The sequence below is a fragment of the Camelus ferus genome, chromosome 6 (genome assembly GCF_009834535.1).
Source record: "Camelus ferus isolate YT-003-E chromosome 6, BCGSAC_Cfer_1.0, whole genome shotgun sequence".
NCBI classification, from domain to species: domain Eukaryota; kingdom Metazoa; phylum Chordata; class Mammalia; order Artiodactyla; family Camelidae; genus Camelus; species Camelus ferus.
Genome location: NC_045701.1, coordinates 31852099 through 31871562, shown reverse-complemented (window position 1 = coordinate 31871562; position 19464 = coordinate 31852099). Strand labels below are relative to the sequence as shown.

At 55.7% G+C, this 19464-nt stretch overlaps 2 protein-coding genes across 5 annotated transcripts in view; both read left to right on the top strand.

Annotated features, from left to right (window-relative positions):
* ACIN1 (apoptotic chromatin condensation inducer 1) overlaps nucleotides 1–6493 on the top strand; it is a 30089-nt gene extending 23596 nt beyond the window's left edge. For 3 of the 4 annotated variants that reach the window (XM_032481703.1, XM_032481705.1, XM_032481706.1), the window contains 10 exons: nucleotides 821–863; nucleotides 1767–1900; nucleotides 1997–2149; nucleotides 2628–2769; nucleotides 3121–3266; nucleotides 3648–3755; nucleotides 3896–4003; nucleotides 4229–4553; nucleotides 4661–4761; nucleotides 5561–6493. In XM_032481703.1, coding sequence (XP_032337594.1) covers nucleotides 821–863; nucleotides 1767–1900; nucleotides 1997–2149; nucleotides 2628–2769; nucleotides 3121–3266; nucleotides 3648–3755; nucleotides 3896–4003; nucleotides 4229–4553; nucleotides 4661–4761; nucleotides 5561–5887 — 1587 coding nt within the window. In that variant the 3' untranslated portion in view covers nucleotides 5888–6493. Of the gene's footprint in view, nucleotides 1–820; nucleotides 864–1766; nucleotides 1901–1996; nucleotides 2150–2627; nucleotides 2770–3120; nucleotides 3267–3647; nucleotides 3756–3895; nucleotides 4004–4125; nucleotides 4554–4660; nucleotides 4762–5560 lie in introns of those variants that run through there. The other variant, XM_032481704.1, reaches the window with a different exon arrangement.
* Nucleotides 6494–7410: 917 nt separating this feature from the next.
* CDH24 (cadherin 24) lies at nucleotides 7411–17524 on the top strand. Its single transcript, XM_032481702.1, has 13 exons — nucleotides 7411–7563; nucleotides 9122–9426; nucleotides 9609–9903; nucleotides 10097–10216; nucleotides 10291–10458; nucleotides 10632–10819; nucleotides 11156–11409; nucleotides 12375–12511; nucleotides 14845–14966; nucleotides 15046–15157; nucleotides 15377–15625; nucleotides 16123–17126; nucleotides 17212–17524. The coding sequence occupies exons 2-12, from the start codon at nucleotides 9226–9228 to the stop codon at nucleotides 16620–16622; spliced, it is 2346 nt and encodes a 781-aa protein (XP_032337593.1). The 5' UTR covers nucleotides 7411–7563; nucleotides 9122–9225; the 3' UTR covers nucleotides 16623–17126; nucleotides 17212–17524.
* The last annotated feature ends 1940 nt before the right edge of the window (nucleotides 17525–19464 follow it).

Here is a 19464-nt window from a genome sequence, read left to right as displayed (position 1 = left end):
TCCACAGTCTTCCTCCCACTGAGTGTTTGGGGCAGAAACTTGCTCAAAAGCAAATTTGGCAGTTTCTGGTCCTTGGCAGAGCCCCTAAGGCATAAGCCCTGTTTGGAGAAAAAACAGTGAGGCTCTGCTAGTGCTCCGTACAGTGGTTGGAAATCTGAAACTCTCCCTGGTGACAGTGTGCCCTGCATAAAAACCTGTCTTTACCAAAGACACTTTTAAATTCTTTCTGCTGGCGCTTGGCTCAGGAGGCTCATCTCCACTGAGTCTGGTGCTGTCCTTTTCCACGGTGTGGTGGGGGTCTAGGCAGTCTTAACAGTCTGCTCTCCAAGCCACTGTCAGTGGATGTCAGGCTGGACACTGAGAAAAGGAGGGGGGTTACCTTATTTAAGTTGCCATCCCAAAGTTGGTTTTCCTTGTTTCCTCGTGTTTTCCTCGAGTTAGCAAGGAAGACCTCAGCAGGGTAGATGACCCAGTTCTGGGGACAGCTTGTTGGAAGAGGGCATGAGCAAGGCCTTTAAAAGGCTGGACGCTGCTGAATTCCTCTTCCAGCTTATTTCTGGTTAAGCTAATACATAGGTGTGGTATGGACTAGATGACTTTTCCCTGCTGTGATGTTTGGTTTTATTTTTTTCTCTAACTTGCATTGATTCTGCTTCGTTTTTGCCGTTTGCCGCTTCTGTTTTGGTCTCTGTCTGTCTCTGTGTCTTTCTCTCTGTGTCTTTGGAGCCTGTGCTAAGACTGCCCCATCTAACCTCCTTCCCCCCTCTCTGTGGGGTGTGTCTCTTTCTCTTTTTTTTCCCCCCTTTTCTTCTCTATACAGAGCTCGCTGCCCAAATCATTCAAGAGGAAGATCTCCGTTGTCTGTAAGTCTAGCCCCATATCCCTGATAAAAGTCCAGAATACCATAAAAATCAGAGTTCATAGAGAAATAGATTCCCATTCTCTCTCAATGGCATTCATGAGTCACCCCCCCTGCCATCCCACCACTTCCACCCAGCATATATACATCTTTTTGGCATGTGTAGGGTTCCATTTTGAAATTCAGAACTTTATAGACAATCTTGTCATTTTTCCCCAGTCACATTTCTTTCTTAACTCTAATGAGATGCACTGTGAGATGTCTCACCATTTCTTATCTAGTCTTCCCTGCTTTTCTTTCAGATATCTGAACCCTCAGAACCAGGAGTGGGTTTTTGAGGGATTCCTATAAAATGCTCACCAGTTTGTGCTTTATTCTAAGAGAGCATCTGAGAAAATGAGAGTGCCCACACCTCAAACAGTAACATTTTTAACATTTTCCCAGTGAGAAACTCTAAGCTGACAAAGATGTAATAAATCTTTATGACTTAAAATATCAGTCTGTAGTGTGAAAATTAACCTAAAGTGTGACTAGTCACACCATGATCTAAAATCAGCTTTACTTAGATTTTAATATCCCATAGTCTTGTTTTTCTCATTCCCATGTTGTCTTCAGTCTGTCCTCCCAGTACTTTAGATTTTCTGCCACTGAGAGTTTAAACTGCTCACCAGCCTAGTTACCTCCCCCATGTTGCCTTCAGAGATCAGTAGTTTTCATCTATCAGGAAGTGGCTCTAGGCCTTTTATTGTTTACTCTGAAGCATGATTTCCCCAGTCCCCAAATGTGATTTCCTTAGGTTAACCTTTTACTAAAGTTCTAGTCTCGAAGGCTATCTATGGGTATTGTGGTGTGAACCAGCAGAGGACCTGAGATCATCTAACTGTGGGGTCCTATTTCTTGGGGACAGCAGCAACCAAGGGGGTGCCAGCTGGAAACAGTGACACAGAGGGGGGCCAGCCTGGTCGGAAGCGGCGTTGGGGAGCCAGCACAGCCACCACACAGAAGAAACCTTCCATCAGTATCACCACCGAATCACTCAAGGTGAGGTGGGAGGGGCTGGGGAAGGGAGGATGAGGTACATGAGGTGGGAGTAGACATGGGCCCAGTGTAACGGGGTGGGGGGTATCTGTGTCCCAGAGCCTCATCCCCGACATCAAACCCCTGGCGGGGCAGGAGGCTGTTGTGGATCTTCATGCTGACGACTCCCGAATCTCTGAGGATGAGACAGAGCGTAATGGTGACGATGGGACCCATGACAAGGGGCTGAAAATATGCCGGACTGTCACTCAGGTAAGCCTCCTGCACCCCAGTGTTAGGAGAGGGGGCCATGGGTGCAGAGCAGGCAACTGAGTGAGGAGCTAAGGCAGAGTCCTAGAAAGGAAATCTCCCATCTGTGCTGAGGGTTGGGTTAATTGGCCCTTGCAGGAGTCAGCTGACTACCAGTTGTAACCTTTTGCCTGTAATAAAGGTTTTATTAGAATACAGCAACACCAGTTCATTTTCTCTCATCTGTGACCACTTAAGTGCTATAGTCAGAGTTGAATAGTTGCAACTTTATGATCACAAAGCCTGCAGTGTTTAATATCTTGCCTTATTCAGAAAAAAAATTGCCAACTCCTGCTTTAGTTTTCCTCATGGCAGACTTAGAGGCATTAACAATCCCAGGATCTGGTGGAGGTGACGCTAATGATGAAATCTCCCCGCAAGGAATCCAGAGGCTGTGCCAGTTTGGTGTTTAAGAATTCCTCCGTAACCTGATACCTTACAGGTGGTACCTGCCGAGGGCCAGGAGAACGGGCAGAGGGAAGAGGAGGAAGAAGAGAAGGAGCCTGAAGCAGAAGCCCCTGTACCTCCCCAGGTCTCTGTAGAGGTGGCCTTGCCCCCACCTGTGGAGCATGAAGTAAAGAAAGGTGGGTGCAGCATTGTGAGTGAAATATCGGGCGGCTCCCTGAATTCCCAGAGCACTTCATTTGGACCTGTTTTAAAGCATTTAATGTTTTCTGCCTTCTGTTCTAGTATTTTACACATCTGTCTTATCTTCTCCTCCTAGTTATCAAGCTACTTGAGGGCTAGGTTGGAATCTGTTTAATCTTTGCGTCTCCATAATGAGGAGATCAGCCTGGACAGTCCCTTGCACAGTGTAGGTGCTCAGCACATTTAGATGGAAGAGTGACTACTGGTAGGGGATTAAAAGTTCTGCTGGAGGTGAGAGAGCCAGCATTGAGCCCTGCTGAAAACCATTCATGTGCTCTATTTGATAGTGACTTTAGGAGATACCTTAACTCGACGTTCCATTAGCCAGCAGAAGTCTGGAGTTTCCATTACGATTGATGACCCAGTCCGGACTGCTCAGGTGCCCTCCCCACCCCGGGGCAAGATCAGTAACATCGTCCACATCTCCAACTTGGTAAGTCATTGTTTCCCACAGTGCAGCTTGGCTCAGAGTCTGAGCTTCAGACTCAGGTTTCTTAGGTTCAACTCCTAGAACTGCCAGTTACTCACTAATTGACTCCGAGTGAGTTACTTAACCTCATGACCCGTCTCCTCATCTGAAAAATGGGGAGAAAAAAGTATCACCCTGCAGGGTTGTCTTGCAGAGGGCCTGGCCCATGATGTCACAGTCAGTGTAACTGCTCTTCTCACATTCGTGCTAGAGGGTTCCTGACCTCTCTGGCCTTGCCCAAACTTTGAAGCTATACTGTCGCAGTGGTGTGGGAATCTTCGAACTGGTTCTAAGAGTATTGTTCTTGCCTTCTTCAAGATCCTGAAATTCCATTTTCATTGGCAGGTTCGTCCCTTCACTTTAGGCCAACTGAAGGAATTGTTGGGGCGTACAGGAACTCTGGTGGAAGAGGCTTTCTGGATCGACAAGATCAAATCTCACTGCTTTGTAACGGTGAGGGGAAGGAGCTGATTCTCTAGGTTATGGCCTGTATTTCCTTTTGTGACCAATGTGGGCAGGTTTGAGGGTGTTGTGGCAAGTGGGAGGGATTGAAGGCCTGTTGTGACCCTCTGCCTCCTCCCTTCCTCCATTAGTATTCAACAGTAGAGGAAGCAGTTGCCACCCGCACAGCTCTACATGGGGTCAAATGGCCCCAGTCCAATCCCAAATTCCTTTGTGCTGACTATGCTGAGCAAGATGAGGTAAGAAACCAAGGGAAGGGGGTGGAGGGCAGAGGAGGCTATCATCTGCTAGGTTCCAGCTGAGATCCTGGCCAAGCCTGTCGTCACTGAGATTCCTTCTCCCTCCCCTTTGGTTCCTTTAGTTGAACCATGGGACTCCAAAATCTGTTCACTGGTACCTGGGCTCCTTCAGTGGGAGTGATGTCATCTCCATCCTGACTGTCCTTGTCCCTCCTCTGCCTGCAGCTGGATTATCACCGAGGCCTCTTGGTGGACCGTCCCTCTGAAACAAAGACAGAGGAGCAGGGAGTACCACGGCCGCTGCACCCCCCGCCCCCGCCCCCAGCCCAGCCACCACAGCACCCCAGGGCAGAGCAGCGGGAGCAGGAGCGGGCGGTGCGGGAACAGTGGGCAGAGCGGGAGCGGGAAATGGAGCGGCGGGAGCGAACTCGATCAGAGCGTGAATGGGATCGGGACAAAGTTCGAGAAGGGCCCCGTTCCCGTTCACGGTCCCGTGACCGCCGCCGCAAGGAACGTGCAAAGTCTAAAGAAAAGAAGAGTGAGAAGAAAGGTACTTATTTAGCTTGCGGGGGGAGGGTGCATACCCACTAGAAGGTGGGAAAGGGACCCAAATGGGATGGGACACAGGGTCTTATGACTCACTTTCTTCCACCTCAGAAAAAGCTCAGGAGGAACCACCTGCCAAGCTGCTGGACGACCTTTTCCGTAAGACCAAGGCAGCTCCCTGCATCTATTGGCTCCCACTAACTGACAGCCAGGTGAGTGCCTGCCTTCCTGCCCTGCTCAGAGCTGCATCAAGACTTGGGGGCCGAGCAGGGGGAGAGTCATGTGACTAGAGTGTGAGTAGGCCCAGGTATTGGTTTAGGATAGTAAGGAAGAAATTAAGCATCACAAAAGAGGCAGCTTTAAGGCCCAGTTAGTTGAGGACACCACAGAGGAGCCAGACCCAAGAAGGTGGAGGTAAACACAGAAATCAGAACTGTGTGTGTGTGTCTCAGGAATCTGGCTGTGCCAACCGTGCTTCACAGAAATTGACTTTAGTTAGCTGAGAAATCTTGTGTTTTCTAAACTCATTCATTTTTCTGCCCTTTTTTTTTTTTTTTTTTTTTTTTTAAATTTTGTGGGGGAAGTAGTTAGGCCTGTTTATTTTTAATGGATGTTCTGGGCATTGAACCCAGGACATCACATGTATGCTAAGCATGGGCTCTACCACTGAGCTATATACTCTTCTCCCCTCTGCTTTTAGGTTTCTTTGTTATGGACCTTTTGGGAATTTTTGGCTTATGCTATTCAACTAAAGAGAAGAGAGATTTTTGTTCACATTTAAGTAGCTCGGGAAATACCAGAGGTCAGGCAGGGATGGTGCCACTACCTGTCGTGGGCATAAAAGGAGAAAACTGGGAGGGCTTGGGGCTCTGAGACAAGGATGGATGTGATTGCTGAGACCCTCCTCCCCCTTTTCTGCATAACAGCAAAGCTGACAGTGACCCCAAGCTAGGGTATAGGAGACCAGGTGGGGCTGAGATGCCTGTTCTCTGCCTTCCCTGCCTGATGCAGATTGTTCAGAAGGAGGCCGAGCGGGCTGAACGGGCCAAGGAGCGGGAGAAGCGGCGAAAGGAGCAGGAAGAGGAAGAGCAGAAGGAACGGGAGAAGGAGGCCGAGCGGGAACGGACCAGACAGCTGGAGCGGGAGAAGCGGCGAGAGCACAGCCGAGAGAGGGACAGGGAGAGAGAGAGGGACAGGGAGCGGGACAGGGGGGATAGAGATCGGGAGAGGGAGAGGGACCGGGAACGAGGCAGGGAGAGGGACCGCAGAGACACCAAGCGCCACAGCAGGAGCCGGAGTCGGAGCACGCCGGTGCGGGACCGGGGTGGGCGCCGCTAGCTGGGGAAACACTAGGGAGAGCTGCAGGCATCTGCCACCCTGCCCCAGGGGGGTTCAAGGCCACAGAGGGATAGGTACAATCTCCATCACCCTGGAACCAGGGGTCTTTAACACCATTTGCCCAGTGCTGAAGTATGGCTGCCACCTGTCCCCACATACCAAATGGAGCAGTGGCCATCTCGCCCCCACCGCCGTAATCTATCTCTTGAGACCTAGCCCTCTCCTCCGTCTCATTTCCCATTAAGTCTGTGAGAGGGAAGAGCTAGGTTAGGGAGAGAGGTGGTTGGCCCAGAGGTGGGGAGCAACCTGGAGCCCCAAACCTCTCTCATTTTCCTCCATCCTGCTCACCACCTCCTTTGGTACTCGCACCCTCTTCTTGGGAACAGCCGGGGCCAGGACTGGGTCACCTATGAGCTGAATCAGCATCTCCTCCTGAGTCCCAGGGCCCCTGCAGTTCCCAGTCTCTTCTGTCCTGCAGCCCCTGCTTCCTGCCCACCGGTTCAACTTTATATCCACCTTTTCCTTTTGTTCAATTTTTATTTTTATTTTTTTTATTATTAAATGATGTGGTCTATGGAAAATAATAAAAATCTGACTTAGTTTTAACTAGTGTGTGAGTGGCTTTCCTTGCGCAGGGCCTGGGTGAGAGCCAAATTTTGAGGAGGTGGCAGCGTTGCTTGCATTCCATACACTTAGGCAGGCTGCTTCCTGGAGCAGAGGCTTCCCGCCCTCCATCCCTGCCTGGGCTCTAACCACACCGCACCTGTGGATCCTCCTCACGAGAATAGAGGGAAAGACCCCCTGGGAAGAGGAAGTTCCGTTTCAGGGCTCCCGGTCCTGTACTAGAGGCATTTGGTCACCTGCTTGCCACCTTCAAGGTGCCTCCCACAACTGCCACCAGGGGGCGGCAGGCGCTCGCTCAGTAGGCTCCTGTAAATGAGCTTCCCCAAAAGGCTCCGCTCCTCACCTCGGCGCCCTCCCGCCGATGTGCCTCGGTCCCTGACCTGTTCCCTGGGCCCAGCCTGTGGACTCCCTGGATCAAGCTGCCTTGTTTAAGCGCCCCCAGCAGGCCCGCCACCCTGCTCTGCACGGGCTCCCAGAACGGGGCCGCCTCACAGCCGGGGTACACAGCAGCCCTCAAGGCCGGTCCGGGAGCGCGGAGCCGGGCCTCCGCAGTGGGCTCCTGAGTCCCCACCTCACGGCGCGCTCGCCTTTCGCCCCGCTGTGGGGGGCGTGCGGGTGCGCCCTCCCCGCCGGCTCTTCGGAAACGGCCTGGCGCCGTGGCCCGGACGCCCTCCCGCCCGGGTGCCCCTCCGGGCCCTGCGGGCCCGGCCCGGGAGGGGCTCCGCATCTGTATGCGCCCGGCGGCCCGGCAGCGCCGAGGGGGCGGGCACCAGGCACCGCCTCCGCCCCCGCCGCGCGGCCCGGACTGGCCGGGGAGGGTCGGAGGCTGGGCTCTCCTCTCCCGCGCGGCGCGGAGCCGCCTCGCTCCTCCGCAGGCGGAGCCTCCTTCCCCCGCCCCCTCCGTCTCGCTCCCTTGTTCTCGCCGAGGCCGCTCAGACCTGCAGCGGAGCCGCGGCGCCCGCTCCGATCGGCTCGGGGCTGCGCCCCCGGGACCCGGCGACGGGGGCGGGCGGGGGCGCTCCCCGCCGGGCTGGGCCCCTCGGCACTGCCAGGTAAGGGCGCCCGCCCTGGAGCCCGCGGTCGGGGATCCGCGGAGGGGCAGCAGGGGGGCCCGCAGCCTGCGGGTGTCTTCCGAGCGGTGCGCTCCGCGTCTGGGAGCCCACTGCCGGCTCCCTTCTCCCGCGCTCTATCGCTTTCCCTTCTTCCCTCGCACCTCTCTTCCTCTTTTCCCCATTTTCCTCTCCCTCGATTTTTCTTCACCCTGCCTTCTCTCCGCCTGTTTGCCTTCTCTGCCCCTTCCTGCTTGTCTCCCAACCCTTTTTCCTCTCTCTTGCCCTGTCTTTTCTCATCTCCTCTTCCTCTTTGCCGTTTTCTTCCTTTACCTTTCTCTCCTTTTCTGTCTTTTCCTTTGCCCGCTCGCCTTGCCTTCCTCGGTTCCTTCCCTCTCCTCACCTCCTGTTTCCCACTCCTCTATCCCTTTCCTTCTCCTCGTCCCGCCTCCCTCTCTGGTCCCCGGCTTCCCTCCGGCTTCCCTCTTACATCGGGAAGGAAAAGACTGTCAGGTGTGTGTCTGCTCTGGAGGAGGAGGGGCGCAGCCACAGCCACCTGAGGGGTCCCCTCTAGGAGGAGAGGGAGGAGACAGCGGTGGGAAGAGTCCTCTCTCTAGCTTCCTTCCTGCAGCCCCTCCTGGCTGCTCCCTCTCCCAGAATGAAGTTCCGCGCCGGGGCGGCCTGCTCTGACCCTTGCAGCCGAAGCAGCCCATTTCTGCCCAGCACACATACCGCAAGTCCCCCTGCCAGCCTCCCACCCATTCCCAAGCTTGATACCTGTGACTCCTCTCTGCCTTTCAGACTTCTGCGCTGCCTCTTTTGATTTCTTTCCTCCTTTCTCTTGCTGCCATTCTGTCTCTGTCTCAGCGGACAGTCCCTGAGTCTTGGTCTCACCCTCAATCACATTGTGTCTCTGGCCTATGGGTCTGCCTCTGCTCCCCCTCCCCAGTCTCCTGGCTTCTACTGCCCCTCTTTTTTCAGCTCTGCCTCCCCCCCCCCCCCATTCTGCCTCATGAGCCCAATCCCCCTTCAAGGACTTCAGCTAGCAGTGTTCTGGGGGCAGGTTCTGGAGAGGCGGGGTTCCCCGTGGAGGAGGGACTTTCTCAGGCTCTCAGCCCTGTCTTAGGCTGCACTCCTTGTCATCCCATCCTGACCCTAGTCACCCTGAGACCACACCTCCATGAATCCCAACCCCTGGATTTTAAGTTCCTTTCCCTGGTAGCCCCCATCTCCTCCAGCCCCAGCTGTATGCCCACCCTGGGAGGAAGGGGCCAGATTTGGGGTTCCAAGCCCTCCCATTATCCCCTCTCTTATTTTCTTTCCAAGCTTCTCTACTCAGAGTTGACTAGCCAGAGATTTATCAGCTTGGAGGGCTGGAGGTGAATACAGGCAGGGCCTGGGTGGAGGGAAAGCTCAGACTGTCTGCTCTCTGTCTTAGTCTGGGTTCTGGGCAGTGGGGTGTCTGGTTCCTTGGAGGTCTGGTCTTCAACATCTAACTTTGGGGGAGGGTGGCCATTAAGGGTTTCCTTGATTTGATCCTGAACAGCTACCTGTCCTACAGGTGTGGATCCATGGGGTAACCACAACGCATCTGCCTCTCTGCCCCAGCCAGCTCATGCCTCAGCCTCTGGGGTCAGTAAACAGAGCCCGGGCTGGAGCCCAAACATGTGGGGCCTGGTGAGGCTCCTGCTGGCCTGGTTGGGTGGCTGGGGCTGCATGGGGCGCCTGGCAGCCCCAGCCCGGGCTTGGGCAGGGTCCCGGGGGGCCCCAGGACCAGCACTGCTTCGGACCCGAAGGAGCTGGGTGTGGAATCAGTTCTTTGTCATTGAGGAATATGCTGGACCAGAGCCTGTCCTTATTGGCAAGGTAAGGATCAACCCTTCCCGTGTCTACCCTGACTCTCAAGGCCCTGCGCTCCAGCTTCATCACTTCTGCAATGACCTTGGTCCCTCAGGACTCCCAGCACTCCACCCAGTCCTAGACTTAGACTCCTTACCTTTCTGTCCCTGTGCTTGGAACCCGCTGCCATCTTCCCCTGACCCTTACAGCTGCACTCGGATGTGGACAGGGGCGAGGGCCGCACCAAGTACCTGCTGACCGGAGAGGGAGCAGGCACCGTGTTTGTGATTGACGAGGCCACAGGCAATATCCATGTCACCAAGAGCCTGGACCGGGAAGAGAAGGCACAGTATGTGCTACTGGCCCAAGCCGTAGACCGAGCCTCGAACCGACCCCTGGAGCCCCCATCAGAGTTCATCATCAAGGTGCAAGACATCAATGACAATCCTCCCATCTTTCCCCTCGGGCCCTACCACGCCACAGTGCCCGAGATGTCCAACGTTGGTGAGTACCCCAAGTCTGGATGCTCCAGATCCCATCTCCTAGCTTGCCGTCACCTCTCTTCCCCCCACTGCTTTCTGCCTCAGAACCTACCTCCTTCAATTCAGCCCCATTTACGTCTGGGTCCCCCTCATCTGCTGTTCTTCCCCACTCGACTCTGCCCCTTGCTGAGTGGGGTGCCGGGAATCCCCCACAGGGACATCAGTGATCCAGGTGACCGCCCACGATGCCGATGACCCCAGCTATGGGAACAGCGCCAAGCTGGTGTACACCGTGCTGGATGGACTGCCTTTCTTCTCTGTGGACCCCCAGACTGGTGAGAATAGAGCCCAGGAGATGAGTGGGGCAGCCGTGGGAACAGGCACCCCCTGACCCATCCTCTCTCCCTAGGAGTGGTGCGGACCGCCATCCCCAACATGGACCGTGAGACACAGGAGGAGTTCTTGGTGGTGATTCAGGCCAAGGACATGGGCGGCCACATGGGGGGGCTGTCGGGCAGCACTACAGTGACGGTCACCCTCAGCGATGTCAACGACAACCCCCCCAAGTTCCCTCAGAGTAAGGGGCCAGTGCTGCTGCCTAAGCCATCCTTTGACCACCCCATCCCTACAGCCTCAGGAGAAGGCTGCCCTCCCCACCCCTCCCCCAGCCAGGCCTGGGAGAAGGAGGAGCTGGGGGAGGGAGGAGAGCTGAGGACCTCTCTAAGAACGTCTCTCTCCATCCACCCCAAGGCCTGTACCAGTTCTCCGTGGTGGAGACCGCTGGGCCGGGCACCCTGGTGGGCCGGCTGCGGGCCCAGGACCCAGACCTGGGGGACAACGCCCTCATGGCCTACAGCATCCTGGACGGGGAGGGGTCCGAGGCCTTCAGCATCAGCACAGACTCCCAGGGTCGAGATGGGCTCCTCACTGTCCGCAAGGTTAGCCTCCTGTCTGCTAATGCTGCAACCCACTCATACCATGTGCTACAAGACATGCTTCTAACTGGTCTAGAACAGACCTGGATCCATGTGTTGGAGCTTAGAGGTCATGGTCATCTCCTCATCTTTCAGATGAGGGCCTGGGGCCCAGGACAGGGGAGTGACTGGCTCAGGACTTTGCATAGAGCAAATCTGTGATGGAGCTGGGGGCAGACCTAGAGTTCTGACCGAGTAATATGTACCCGCTCCCCACCTCAACCACCAAAGTCACTGCCCCTCTGGTGCCCACCCCCCTGGTTTCTACATGCCTCAGTCACTCCATCTCCCTCACTTTAGCCCCTAGACTTCGAGACCCGTCGCTCCTACTCCTTCCGTGTGGAGGCCACCAACACACTCATCGACCCAGCCTACCTACGGCGAGGGCCCTTCAAGGATGTGGCCTCCGTGAGCGTGACTGTGCAGGACGCCCCAGAGCCCCCTGCCTTCACCCAGGCTGCCTACCACCTGACAGTATCTGAGAACAAGGCTCCCGGGACCCTGGTGGGCCAGGTGTCAGCTGCTGACCTGGACTCCCCTGCCAGCCCAATCAGGTGAGCTGAGGTGTGGGCGGGGGCAGGGCCAGGCCTCCAGGAAAGGGCCCAGCAGGAGGCTATTCCCACCCAAGGATGTACCCCTTTTACTGCAAATCACACTCCCCTCCTAGCAGGGGTCTCCCCTCCTGCAGGCCTGTGGGCCAGGGGAGGGTTGGAGGACCTGGCTAACCATTGAGGGATTCTCCACCCTTCTCTCTGGGTGGATGATAGTTGCACCTCCCAGTGGCAGTGAGTGGAATCTCATCTGATGAGTGCAGTGGATTAATTGATGGCTATAGTTATTGATCATGCCCTCAATACTTCACATTTTACCCGCTTGATAACATTTCATTCTTGCAACAGCCTGTGTAGTAGTCTTTATCATTACCATTTGATTCAGAGGCTGTGCCCTGAGAGATTGAGTAACTCTCCCAAGGTTGCACAGTCAGTACGTAGGAACACTTGGATTCAAATCCCGACTTGTCAGCGTCTTCTTGACCACTCTTTCCACCTCCCCCACCAGCATCCCTGTCACAGCACTGAGGGAAGTGCTGGTGTTGTTCCCATCTCATAGTTGAGGAAACAGGCTAAAAGATTTACCCAAGGTCACACAGCTGGTCTGGGACAGGGCAGGGCTAGAACTCAGGTCCCTGATCCCCAGAACAGAGCCCAGAAGTCCAAAAGACAGGCAGTGTTTACCTTGCGTCCACCTCTTTCTGTCTTTCTCCCCGCACCTCCATGAAACCCAGTCTCTTGGGTGTCAGGTGTTTAATGTTGATGACTCCTCAGGAATATTTGTCTCTTGAGGGGATGCTAATGTGAATTATAGCCCTGCATTTGTAGGGCAGACACTGCCCAGTGAGCTCGGGTCCTCTGCCCAGATGAGCCATGAGGCCCAGCAAGGCAAACAGAAGGGAGGGAGGGGTAGCCGTGAGCGCAGGCCCTGCCCCAGAGCAGCCCCAAGCCAGGGTCCATCTCCCCAGATACTCCATCGTCCCTCACTCGGACCCAGAGCGCTGCTTCTCCATCGAGCCTGAAGACGGCACCATCCGCACCGCAGCGCCCCTGGACCGTGAGGCTCGTGTCTGGCACAACCTCACAGTGCTGGCCACAGAGCTCGGTGAGGAGTCCTGGGCCCTCAGGGGGTGGGGAGAAGGCAGCAGCCTCTGGGCAGAGGGACCATCCCTGAGTATGGGGGTGGGGAAGGGCATTAGTGCCATGCACCCTCACCAGTGGACAGCCAGTGGGTCCCCAGCCTGGACCACCACCCCCAGGCAGGCAGGCCTCCTGATCCCCTGGGCTGGCCTGGGCACAGTGGGTCCTCCTGAGCATTTCCCCTCACCTGAAATTTGCTCCCAGACCTGACTTTCCCCAACCCAGAAAGAAACCTAACCTCAAATAGCTCCCAGTCCCTAATGAACCCCACCCTACACCTTGGGAGACCCTGCCTTGCCTTCTCTCTGCTTTAGGCTGAATGGGGTGGCAGGACAGGGCTGGGCCCCTCTCCTGGGAGCTGACTGGGGGGCCCCAGCAGCCTCTCCCAGGGAAGCCCTGCTGGGAGCTCTCAAGGGAGGGGAGAGGGACCAGCCGGGCCTGCTGCCCAGCAGTCACCAGTCACCAGCAGTGTGGTTCAGCTGCTTCTGGGCAGCAGTGGCCCTTAGAGGCAGGGAGATCTCCCTCCCTTCTGTGAACCTCCCCTACCACCCCTGCTCACAGCCCAGGGTCTCCTACATTTACTATCCGTGTCCCGCCCATGGCAGCTGTCACTGTGTGCATACATATTTTTGTATGTCAGTGGAGAGCTATACATGTATGTACATGTGGGTGTGTACATGCATGTGTGTGATTCCATGTGTGTGAAAAATACATACACATGTACCTGTGAGTATATATCTATAACTGGATATATATATGTATATAGTTGAGTGCTTAGAATTATATTATTTGTGTATATGTGTAAATGGATGTGTACAGTGATAGGTACAAGTAACTGTATACAGACAGTTTTGTGTATGTGAGTGTTCGTGGATGGATGATAATAATCTACTACTTATTGTGTACCAGACACTGTTCTAAGTGTCAAATAGAGATTAATTCATTTAATCATCACCACAACTTTATGAGGGAGGTACGAGTATTTCCCCATTTTAAAAGGAAGGAACTCAGGCAAAGACAAGTTAAGTAACTTCCCAAGGTCACACAGACGTTAAGTGGTGAGGCCATCAGTCCCAGTCAGGCTGCAGAGTCTGAGCTGCTGTCTCCTCCACCACACTGCCTCTCATATGTGTTGAACTGCATGTGGGTAGGTTTATGTTTATGTCCATATAGCTGTGCGTTACGTGGCAGTGCATGTGAGTCTGTTCGTGTGAAGGTCCCTGTGTGTGTATATGTGTATATACAGTGTTTGTGGCTCCCTCTGTGTGTGTGTGTGTGTGTGTGTGTGTGTGTGTGTGTGTGTGTGTTCCCCTCACTGTCTTCTCACCTGCCAAATCCTGCTCCCCTCCCCTGCAAGCCCTGATATCAACTAGCAGGCCCTGGGCCCTTACTGCAGCAAGGGAATGGACTCCAGCCCTGTCCTGTCTCAGGGTATCCCAGACCCTTTAGCCAGGCAGCCCACTCCTCAGCCCCTTCCCCAGAGTCAGCCATCTCTCCCCTGATTTGGGGGAAAGACTAAAGGAACCCAGAGGCTTAGCCTAGGAGAGATAAGCACCAGGGTGGGCAGGGATACACACTTTCCATTCCCTCTTGGATGTCCTTGGCAGTGAGGAGCAAGGCAGGGTAATGGTGAAGAGCCACTCGATGATGAGGGGGCCTGTGTCTGACTGTGGTGCCCAGGCTGGCCCAACTCTGCACCTGAGTATCACGCAGTTCCTCCCTCCCCAAGGTCAACTCTAAGTGATAACTCATTGCTACCCCACAGCCTCCCAGACCTCTCATGGGACACATGTGTGTGTGTCTGTGTGTGTATGTCCGTCCTACTGAGTGAAAATGCATTCTCTGGGTCCTGGGGGGTGGTGATACTGCATTCACTGTATATATCACACATCTACTTCATGTATGTTGCATTTGTTTTAAATGCTGAGTGTACATCAAATATGGTATGGATGTGTTTGTATCTTTCATGGCTATTGTCTGCGTGCATCCAGTATGCATCCTCAGTCTACCTTTCACTTATGGTGCGTGTGCCCTGCATGTGGGTTATTACAGATGTACACTCTTGTTGAATATATATGGTGATTTGCACATATCTTGGGTACCACATGGTTGTTGTATGCATTTGTTCCATTCATTTCACACCACTGTTTGCTACTTGCATATTGCACGCATACCTCATGTGTGGCACTTGCATGCTGTGTGCTGCATGTGGCACCCATGCCAACACACCACATATGTGGTGTGTAACTGCGTTGTGTGTGCTCATGCGGGGTGTATGTGTTCATGTTCTGGCTTCAGACAGCTCCGCACAGGCCTCCCGGGTGCAGGTGGCCATCCAGACCCTGGATGAGAATGACAACGCTCCCCAGCTGGCTGAGCCCTACGACACCTTTGTGTGTGATTCTGCAGCCCCCGGCCAGGTGAGCTGCTGAGGCAGAGGGCTTGGGGCCTCAAGACCTCCAGCTGCCCACTCCCTACAAGGCCTCTCCTTCCCTTCAGCTGATTCAGGTCATCCGGGCTCTGGACAGAGATGAAGTTGGCAACAGTAGTCGTGTTTCCCTTCAAGGTCCTCTGGGCCCTGATGCCAACTTTACTATCAGGGACAACCGAGGTGGGTGGCCTTCTGCAACCATGCTCATGCCTGCCTCCCCTGTCCTCTCCTCCTCCAGCACCCCCAGCCCTGCCCACCTACCTGGGCCTTCCACCCAACAGAACATAGATGTGGATTTGCTCTTGGCAAAACTTCCCCATGGCAAGCCGTCTCCCTGGGCTGCACCAACCCTACTGGAAGGTGTCCCAGGAGATGCCCCAACACCTTCGTCTCCCACAGATGGCTCTGCCAGCCTCCTGCTGCCCTCTCGCCCCGCTCCACCCCGCCAGGCCCCCTACCTGGTTCCCATAGAGCTGTGGGACTGGGGGCAGCCGGCACTGAGCAGCACTGCCACAGTGACTGTCAGCGTGTGCCGCTGCCGACCCGATGGCTCCGTGGCATCCTGCCGGCCCGAGGCTCAGCTCTCACCCACCGGGCTCAGCACCGGGGCCCTGCTTGCCATCATCACCTGTGTGGGCACCCTGCTTGGTGAGTCAGGCCACAGCGGGACTTAGATGTGGGGTCTAGGCCTGCAGAGGGTGTGGAGAGGAGCCAGGACCCTGGACATAGGGAAATCCACCCTAGGTATTGAAGGAACCCTCATGCTTGGATTTCCCTTGCCTGATGCATCCGAGAGAAAAGCTCTGGCCTCATATCCCTGACCCTCCGATCTGTAACGATAATAACGAACCATAAAAGCTGTTTATTGAGCCCTGACTCTGGTTCATTTCATCCTCTCAACAATTCTAAGGGGTAAATATGTTTCTCCTATTTTCCACCCAAGCAATCTAACGACTAAAGAGGTTCAGAGAAGTTAAGCAACTTTATATAGTCACACAGCAAGTATAGGGTTGAAGTCAGGATTCAAAGGAGGTTTGCCAGATGTCAAATCTAGGGCTTCCCACCCCTAGACCTTTCTATCTGGAACCGGGCCCCCCGGTTCCGCGCCCTGCCGGCTCACCGACCAGTGCGCGCCTCTCCCTCAGCTTTGGTGGTGCTCTTCGTGGCCCTGCGGCGCCAGAAGCAGGAAGCGCTGATGGTGCTGGAAGAGGAGGACGTGCGAGAGAACATCATCACCTACGACGACGAGGGCGGCGGCGAGGAGGACACGGAGGCCTTCGACATCAGTGCCCTGCAGAACCCCGACGGGGCGGCCCCGCCGGCGCCCGGGCCGGCCACGCGCCGCGACGTGCTACCCTGGGCCCGGGCGCCGCGCCAGCCTCGGCCTCCCGGCCCCGCCGACGTGGCGCAGCTGCTGGCGCTGCGGCTGCGCGAGGCGGACGACGACCCCAGCGTGCCGCCCTACGACTCGGTGCAGGTGTACGGCTACGAGGGCCGCGGCTCCTCCTGCGGCTCCCTCAGCTCCCTGGGCTCCGGCAGCGAGATCGGCGGCGCCCCGGGCCCCACTGAGCCGCTGGACGACTGGGGGCCGCTCTTCCGCACCCTGGCCGAGCTGTACGGGGCCAAGGAGCCCCCGGCCCCCTGAGAGCCGGCCTGGCCCTGCCCGCGGCCGCACAGGCCCTCTGAGTGAGCCCCCGGGGTCCAGGCAGGCAGCAGCAGCCCAGGGGCCCCCAGGCCTCTCCCATCCCCGTGCCTCCCCTCCCCACTTCCCAGGGCAACCTCCTCCTTACTGCCCTCCTCCTGAGTCGTCTGTTTGTCTCTCTCCAGGGATCTCTGTCTCTGTCTCTGTCTCTGCTGCTCTCTCTGTCTGGGTCTGGGTTGTGTGGCTCCGACTCTGAATCTCTGTTCTCTCACTGTGATTCCACTTTCTGCTGGGTCTGTTTTTGTCTCCCCCATTCTAAATCTGTCACACACGGCTCTCTCTGTCTCCCTTGCCCACACACGTGCTCTGTCTCTCCTGCCCACATCTGCCCACATTCTCTGTGGGTCCCTGTGACTGGCTTTTTGTTTTTTCCGTTGTCCATCCCAAAAGCAAGAGAAACTTCCAGCCACTGCTGCCCACCCTCCTGCAGGGGATGTTCTGCCCCAGGTCAGTGCCACTAGACGACGTAGGGGTGGGGGGAAAAGCCCTCCCCTACTTGCTGCTTCTGACTCGGTCTCTCCTGTCTTTACAGACCTGCCCGCATGGTTCCATCCATCACTCATGGCCTCATCCTGGCTCCACTGGCCTCCAGCAGAGAGAGGGAGCCAGCCCACCTCCCAGAGCGAGAGCTCCAGCCCTGCAACGTGGCCGCCTCCCTGGAGCTCTGCCCAGCTGTCAGCCAGCCCTGGGCATCCCAGCTCTGGGCATTGTCTTGTGTGCTTCCCAGGCCCCAGGGGGAGGGGTGGGGAAGGAAAGAGGGAGGCAGCTGGGGAAGGGGAAAGAGGGAGGAAGGGGAGGGGCCTCCATCTCTAATTTCATAATAAACAAACACTTTATTTTGTAAAGCTGGAGCCCTGCTTTCTTTCCTGCACTGAGGTGTCCGTGCAGAGCTTCCCTGTGCCAAAGGGCTGGAGGAGAAGCCTAAGCCCATCCCCTCCGGCTCATTTTCCTTTCTCCTTTGGAGGACAGTCGGCTTCAAGTCCCTTTAATTGAGGAGGGTTTGGGTTGATTCCATTCAGGGACTAAGGAGATAATGACTTGTACCCCCAACTCCCACCACCTCTGGATTCTCTATTGGTCTTAAACTGTCCAAGGAAATTAAGATGTGGGGATTGGCCAGAGGGGAGGGTGGAGGGGAGAAGTGTGGGCAGAGGTACTGAAAAAGGAAGAGATAAAAAAGACTAAGAAAAGAGGGACAAGTTCCAGAGTAGGAAAAAATATGGGTGGGGGACAGCAGAGGGGGCAATTCAGTGCCTTCTGGAGCCTGTGGTGCCAACCAAGGGGCAGATGGGCCAGGGTGAGGTGGCACCGTCACAGTGCATTTGGGCCTGCTGCCCCCGCCTTTAATTCTCCCCAGTCTATGGTCTTAGCTCTTCATGGAGCACAAAGGAGGAGACAGAGGGCCAGGGTGGTGGGCTGTTTGCTGTTTGAGGGGCTGAATCAAAGTCAACCTGGGTGGGAACCCAGAGGGCCACTAGCATCTCTCACTGTGTATTCCTGGCCCACAGAAGGGGTCCACCCAGCAACCAGCATTAGCACCCAGACCTCCTGACTCCAGGCAGGGCTCCTGGGGACGCAAGTAGATGGGTCAGGACAGGTCCTTGTGACCTTCCCCTCCAAGTGGGTGGGGCTGGCCATCGGGGAAGTCTGCTCCAACGGGAAGATGCCTTCTCGTGCCTTCCACACCTGCTTGATTAGGGTAACCAGGCAGTGGGAGAACAAGGACCTTGCTCTGATGACGGAAGGCCTGTGCGAGAGCCTTGAGGGAGAGGAATGAGGGAGACGATTAGGAGGCAGCACCCCAAGCAGATGTCAGAGGGACAGGTCTTCCTTTGCAGGACAGGATGGGCCAGATCTCTGCCCCTTTGGTCTCACCCTGATGTCTGCATCAAACCTTCAGGAATAAGTGGAGAAAAGGAGGGACTGACTCATGGGCCGCCCCTGGGTAGGGAGGGGTGCATTGGAGTGGGATGTAGGCCTTTGCCTGCTCTCCCAGACCTCCTTAACACCCTCCTGAGCTCTTCCCCAACTCATTGAACTCCAAGGAAAACAACAGGGCATAGGGAAACAGGCTTGTCATCAAGACCCTTGGGCTTATCTCTGGTCTTAAATACCTCACCATTGGAAAGACAGAACCTGTCAAAAGGAGTGAAGAGGGGCAGGACAGGCAAGGAAAAGAGAAGAGAGACAGAAGGGGAGAGGTGATGAGAGAAGGGGAGAGGTGATGAGAGAAGGAGCCAAAAAAGAGGGAGATTGCCTCCTGTTCTGCCCTCTCTATCTGGGTTCAACCCTCTTTCCCTGATTACAGGGAAGGGGAGGGGCACAGAGCGTTCCAGGGGAGTGAGCTGCATGTGGTTCCCAGGGAGCCTTGGGCTGGGTTAAGGTGACAACCCCAGGGTCTGGATTGCCCCTCCCTCCCTGCCTTTTCCCACTCTGGGGCCTCAGGGGTGGGAGGAGGCAGAAGTAGTGAACCAGCGGGGTGAGCCTTGCCCCTGCCTGCTTTCTATTCTGGACCATTTTCTCAAAAGAAGTGACAAACCCTTTCTCCTTGATAAGGGGCCATCTCCTTACCCAGGTGGTGCTCTTTCTCTTCCAGCCTGTTTCCTGTTCCTGCACACAGGGGCCGCCCATGGGCCACCTCTCCTGGATCGCTCACTTGCAACGAGACACAGACCCACACTCAGCTCTGCATTTGGAGATGCACCCTCTTAAGCCTGAATCAATCAAACACTTGAACCCTGGGCAAAAGCTGCCCTTCCTCCTGTGCTCCTCCAGTACTAGGCTG

Bases quoted from the DNA above. Each gene is read 5' to 3' on its own strand.
- CDH24 (XM_032481702.1), top strand. From the start codon at position 9,226: ATGTGGGGCCTGGTGAGGCTCCTGCTGGCCTGGTTGGGTGGCTGGGGC. The intron at 10,820-11,155 runs GTTAGCCTCCTG...CCCTCACTTTAG, and splicing joins GGCTCCTCACTGTCCGCAAG to CCCCTAGACTTCGAGACCCG. The intron at 15,158-15,376 runs GTGGGTGGCCTT...CGTCTCCCACAG, and splicing joins TACTATCAGGGACAACCGAG to ATGGCTCTGCCAGCCTCCTG.